Raw genomic sequence first — 6706 nt, forward strand, 5'->3', positions numbered from 1 at the left:
AGTCAGGGAATAAATGTCCCCCTTGACTCTAATATACATTACCACACACATAAACGTGTATTAGTGGCCACTCCTGGAGCTGCAGGTACTTAAGTAAAACACGCTGAGTAATGGTATAGTTTTGTTAACCCTAACCCTATGCACACGCACGCACATCACGGCTAGTTTAATCCGTGTGGGCAGCTAATAAGGGGGTTGTGGGGGGTTGGTAACCATGGTAACATGAGCACAAAGGGGGTAGATATGACTCAGATACGCAAGCATCCTAAGGCAAAACCACCCCTCCACCACCACACGCACGCATAGTGTGTGTGTATATACTGCAGCATAAAATGTATTTAATTAATTAAGACCAAAACTCATACGAAGGTCAGGGAGCTGCTGCGAGTTCACAGGTGCATTGTGGGAGAAAGGGATAGGGGGGATGTATGCAGGAGGAGACAACGCAACGTTTGGCTCAGATGGGGAGGAGGAGGATGTGATTCTGGGCTTGAGATAACGCGAGCGAGAGAGCGATCGGCCGCAGACGAGGCACTGACGTGGCACACGCGACACGTTCAGTCTCCTTTTATTGCTCCCAGCTGTGATGCTTGTGAGGAAAGTGGCAGGAAACTGTGAGAGTGGAAGCAGTGGCTTCTGTGGGAAGCTGGGGGAGAAGTGAGTCCAGTGAAGTGATAGCTCGGGGCAAAAACCGCGGCACAGGACGATTCTGTACTGTACATGTGAGTGGCATCACAGCGCGGCACGCACACACTTTCACACGCCCACCCGTGTCGGTCACTAACACATGCACCGGTGGAGAAGATGACGACGATGGCTCTGCGTGAAGCTGCGTTTTTGTTAACCCTTCGAAAGCAGAGCATTTAGGGCAGCTTTCTTTCCATTACTGGAGTGTCTTAGATCCTGTTTTTCCAGCGCATCCTATAGGCAATCTGATGAATCTGATGAGCCATCGCTACTCATTTTCTAAAGATGTCATCTATAAACACACACCTGCAATTTACCAAGAGTGCACCTGCTGCACTGATCCGTGCCGCATGAGCACTAAGGGTTAAGTGCAAAAGAAGACGAGTTGAAAGTTAAAAGCTGCGTGACGGCGGTCTGGTGCGCAGACAGCAAGGAAACGGGTCCTGGGACACATGAAACAGTGGATATAAATTCATAATGACAACAGCTGGTGTATCTCTACTTGGAAATGTACTTTTACTACACTAAAGTGGGTAGTTTAGGGGGGTTTTGAGGTCCATGATATGTTAAAAAATACATTAACCTCATGTTCTCGCTGTTAAACAACCTTTTTTCGCGCCTGAAACTGATCTTTGGGTCATTTCGTAAACAGCACACCAAATTCCAGAGAGAAAATCAGCGATTTTTACATCACTGCACACAGAAATAACAAAACGTTTTTTGATCCACTGCTGCCGCTAACCTTAGATTCAAATGTGTCATTTTGTGACTTCGGCATTTAAATATTTAATTTGGATTTGGTAAAGTCACACAAACCTACCAAACAAGGCAGCAGTAAACTAGCAGCTTGTGTTTCAAATTGAGTTTAAAACACTGATTTTCTCTATGGACTCTGGTGCGGTACAATGCCTGGATATCAAGGCCATAACATGACACCTACTCCAGTTTTAATGCGTGAAAGACTAATATTGTAAGGCGTCACTTTCAGTTTTGTGCATCCACATCATGTCCCCCATTGCCTGAGGGCCTTTCCCAGTGTCTCTTGGGAAAAAAAACTCTGCTTGAATGGACAAGAGACAAAAAAATGTTAGAAAGCCCACAGACAAAACAAAACATCCCCTCAAGTGGTCAAGCAGAACGCCCGCGCAACCATACAGGAAGTGAGACGAGGACAGTGTCGAACACAACAGCTGCACTCAGTTCAGATAAGGGGAAGCAACACCACGCTGGTTTCCAGCTAACCTGTCATTAAGCTGCGCGTATGTTTCAGATCTGCTGACGATGATGTCAGGAGCAGCTGCGCGTCTCTGTCTGTGAAACACTGGCGTTGGACCGGAGCCCACGGAGAGTCGAGAGTCGCCCACACTCACAACTGTGGAGCAGATTCGCAGACTTCAGCAAATTCTCCCACATTAAAAGGAAAAAATCCCATCCATTCTCTCTCTCCGTGTGTACACAGACACTCTGTGACTGAAAGGTTTTTAATTCACTCCGCCACCACCGCCGCTGCCTCGAATTGGATTGATTTTGCTTCTTAACTCGTGGCACTGCTGTTTTACAGAGCGCCTTTTGACAAACCTCCAGATGAGATTTTTTTTTTTTGTGCATTCATCTTTGGATTTTCCATGTAGGTGGAGAGAGAAGGGACAGCCTTTCTGGCCTCGTTTGTATCCCTCACTGTCAAGACTAATAACGACAAAGAAGCGGACTCTTTTCACATGTGGCTGCTGTTTCTGCAAAGTCGTCCGTCTTTGTTTTTCTGTTCTAAAAGAGACCGAAGGTCACAGTTGCGTCTCTTTTTTCAAATTAGAGGAAGATAGTTGTGTTTTGTCTTCATGTCCTCATTTTCTTTTAAAGGAACATGCTTATAAATAGACATAACAGGAATTCCAGGTGACTCACAAGGTTCGTCAGCATAAGACCTTCGAAGCCCCGCCTTCCAGAGTCAGTTTGACCTGTGTGGTACTTATTTAAAGTTCAAGCGTCTTACATTTCGGAGGGTTTATGAGCAGAAATTGAACTACACATATGTGTGTTTTGAAGCTTAAGTTTACTGCATAAACAAAGAAGAATGGTATGTGAAGGCCTCGTGAAAGTACTTGGATAGACATACACGTAGATGTCAGTAATACTTAGGGACTGGGTCATACTTTTTTCCACATTTGCATACAGTGCACAGAGGTCCACTAGGGTCCGCGTAATTTAAATTTCATCATCCACGCATTTCCATTGCGACGTTTGCATGTAAGGACAACAACGAGCACGCATGAAGTTTGAGTCTACGTACGGACTGTACGTACCGCGTACTACAAACAACACTTTCCTGTACAGGTCGTGGTGCACGCTGGTCTTCTGGTCAAAATATACGATAAAGAAAACCATTGAGCAAGTTTCAACCGTGGAATATTGCTCAAAACGTTTGAAGGTGACATAGACCGGAAGCTCCAATTAACGCTGCGTTTGTGTGTGTATCTGCGTCATTACCTCGTTTATGAAACCCTAAAGTTTCAGAACAAACAGTTCAGCCACTGCTGAGAAAATAGTGTTGTATTGTTTTCCTGGGCTCTGCGAAGCGGATCGACACTTCCTTAATTTGATGTTGTCATCAGAAATCCTCACCACTCCTCTCACCACCGTAGCGCCTCCCGGTGCGGGCACATCCGGTTGCGTACATTCAACCGCAGAAGAAGAAGAAGAACTAGTCTCGTTGTAGCTGCTGAGATGCAGAGCATCCACCGTGCCAGAGGGGGAGCTGTGTATCTGAGAGCTGGCCTATCTATTACGTCACTTCCAGGTACCTGGCCAATCACAGGACAGTAGGAAAGCTCTCGTTGGCTGGCCAATCACAGCAACTGTTTGGTCTGAAACAGCGCGGCTGACGAGAGCGTCAGTGAGGAGATATTTTGATCGGCTCGTTTGCAGCGATTAGGAGGTTTTTAATCATGAAAACAAGTCAATATATGTAAGTAGATAACTAACATATATGTGTGATACAAGCATTCTATGTCGCCTTTAAAGAGGAGGTGAGTTCAGGTTACTCAAGGTTTCGAGAAACTGCTGCTAGTGGAAAGAAACGTGAGCTCGATTGAGCGTACGTAGAACCCGAATTTGTCACGCAACAACATACAAAGTCAGGCGCGATAGACACGACTGACAAAATCGCTCTAGCTAAACCTTTGAGAAGAATCGGGCTGACACGACAACGCAATGGCCAATCAGTGTTGAGATTCTCCGAATGATGTCACATACTCGCCAGCGGCCACATTACGAAAAACCAGAGAATAAACCGTTAAGTTCGGGAGCTCCGTGAGCTCATCAGGTGAAAGTATTGCTCCCGAAGTTAACGGTGAAATTCTTCACCTTGTGTCCGGCTCCGTATGGTTGTTGTGAAACCACCACAAGACGACAGTTTACTGATTCTTCTCTTCAGACATGCTACGTTACTTCGGTTTAAAATACGGCGACTAGTGGCCAGCGCCCCCATCATGACATCACAACAATGTACAAAACGATTCCGTGGCGCGATAGACGTGATTGGTGCAGGGCGGTGCGACAAATAGCGTTCGGCATTAAGAGGTACAACGCACTCCCAATCACACTTTGAAGTCCGTATTCATAGTTCAATGTGGACGTCCAATGCCAATCACACAACACAACACACTGAAAATGTTTCAGCTTTGGCAACACAATGACGTAATGCGCACGATGGCAAATCAGTAATGAATTGAGATTCTTCTGACGACGTCATGTAATTGGGTGGACAAAAATAATTTTGGAGCTTTACAAGTTGCTTACAGAAAGGAGAGAGAGTGGCAAATGGTCAGTCAGTGAAGAAGTCTATGGCTCGAGCTAGATCCTACGAGAATGGCAAATTATGCTGTGTTCATCGGACACAACTTTACATCCAAAGTCAATGCACAGACGCGTTATTCGGAGTGCGATAGACGTGATCGGCACACAGCGACGATGGCCAATCAGCGTTGAGATTTTCTCCAAATTACATCACATCGCAGTTCTCACGCCGACCTGTGCTTAAGTACGCGAAGCAGCTCTCCACGTTTTGTGCAACACGGTATGAGTAACCCCCTACCCTTTCACACTGGACCTCTAATTTAATGATCTTACTTTTCTCCTTCTTCTGTCGTTCTGTGTGGGCACAATGAAACGCACATATAGGTCGTATGCAGGAATTTACGACCTATGTTTACGTTTTCAAAATCAGCGCACCTAGTGGTTGTATACATAACGGCAACCACTTCCGCCTTAGACGCGGTATCTAATGGCTTTGCTGATGTTGGCACCGGCAGTCGGCTCAGTGGCAAGAGCACTGCGCCGGAGCGTGGTCGACAATGGTTCGATTCCTAACTATACCACTTTTTTAATTTTTACTACCTAACCCTGTCTTTAGGGGTAACTTCAGTAACTTCTGTGCATATTCCAGTTGGAAAATACTGGGAAAAAACGTACCTTTACGCCACATTCAGGGGTTTGAAAAAAATTACCCACAGTCACGTTTTCAGAAAACGACCTATATGTACGTTTCAGTTGGAGGACAAGTTGGTGTGCATCACATGGTGCAAGAATGCAGTCCAAATTCCTTGTACGTGTCACATGTATTCGCTTACTTGGACTATAAATCCAATCCAGCCGATTAATAAACAATTTATATATAAAGTGTCTTTTTGCACAGGAGTGTGACGTTGATGGGTGAGGACAAAAAGAAAAAGGAAGTAACTCCCTCCCCCTTCACACAGCTGTCCTTTTAAGGACCCTGCATTCACTTCCATTCATTAGGACGGCCTCAACAAAGCGTTATTCATAACAATAACCATAACCGGTTCATGTCTAACCCTAACCCTAAGTCAAATTTTAGCGCAAAACTTAACCACTTCCTCAGAAATGAGGTTCTGCCAAAAAAATCTAGGTTTTTGGTCTCCATGAGGACTACAGGACTGAATGTGAACGTGTCAACATCTGCAACTCATCAATGAGAACCGATACTATTCCTGAAATCGACACGGCGCACGCCCACGCGCTGCTTGACGGAAAAAACATGCGAAAACGGCGTACGCACGCGACGTACAGTACGAGCCTGTCGCGGCTATACTTCCAAAAACGCTAATGAAGGTGTGAAGAGAAGAAGGGGCGTCAGGGGAGGTGAAGAAGAAGAAGAGGAGAGGAGACGAGGAGGGAAGGGAAGTAGGAGAGACAGAAGCCGCAGCTGAAGCAGAGACAGCGCGCATCTGGAGCCCGCGTCCATTCCTGCTCATCCCAGATGCGCGCCAGTAAGGCGCCGGGCGGGCGGCTATTTTTGGAAAATAGAGTAGAACATGAGAAGGGAAGGAAAAGCGTCTCACCCATTTATGTGTCCCGGTGTGCTGTGGGCTCGTGTCCTGCAGTGGGTGGGTGGGTGTTCACGGGGAACGGTGGTGGTGGTGGTGGTGGTTCCAGTTGTACTCACAGATCCGCTACAGCAGCGGCAGCAGCGCTGAAACGGGAGGAGCGTCAGATGAAACCATATTCCTTCCTCTTTTTGTCTCCAGTGACACAAACAGAGGAGGCAGAGCGAGAGAGAGAGAGTGACCAACAGCGATGGAGAGCAGACTCCCTCTCTCTCTCTCTGTGTGCTGCCTTCAGGTGCACTGCGTGAATCCCGTACCAAATAAATTTTGCGCACGCTCTTTATCGCACACACACACACACACGTTTAAGAAAGGCTTAAAGTAACGTGACTGTGACGCACAGTTACTGACAAAGCAAAGCTAAAAATAACATGTTCTATAATTATTATTATTATTATAATAATAATAATAATAATATATTTACAGTGGTGCAAGGACCTATTAATTAATTAATTGATTGATTGATTGATTGTGTTGATGTGTGTTGTACTTATGTGTTCCTACCCATTACTATTACACACAACTCAAGTTATAGACTACTTAATCCCAAATATTTACACATGTATAGTGTGTTATACAAAGTTCTTAATGTTCGCAGGTCAACACAAGAACACATC

At 45.6% G+C, this 6706-nt stretch overlaps 1 protein-coding gene across 2 annotated transcripts in view; it reads right to left on the reverse strand.

Moving 5' to 3' along the window:
* sh3kbp1 (SH3-domain kinase binding protein 1) overlaps nt 1–6296 on the reverse strand; it is a 35790-nt gene extending 29494 nt beyond the window's left edge. The window contains exon 1 of one of the 2 annotated variants that reach the window (XM_058631992.1): nt 6045–6296. In XM_058631992.1, coding sequence (XP_058487975.1) covers nt 6045–6048 — 4 coding nt within the window. In that variant the 5' untranslated portion in view covers nt 6049–6296. The remainder of the gene's footprint in view (nt 1–6044) is intronic. The other variant, XM_058631984.1, reaches the window with a different exon arrangement.
* Between the last annotated feature and the right edge of the window lie 410 nt (nt 6297–6706).

This window comes from Solea solea, chromosome 1 (genome assembly GCF_958295425.1).
Source record: "Solea solea chromosome 1, fSolSol10.1, whole genome shotgun sequence".
Lineage (NCBI taxonomy): Eukaryota > Metazoa > Chordata > Actinopteri > Pleuronectiformes > Soleidae > Solea > Solea solea.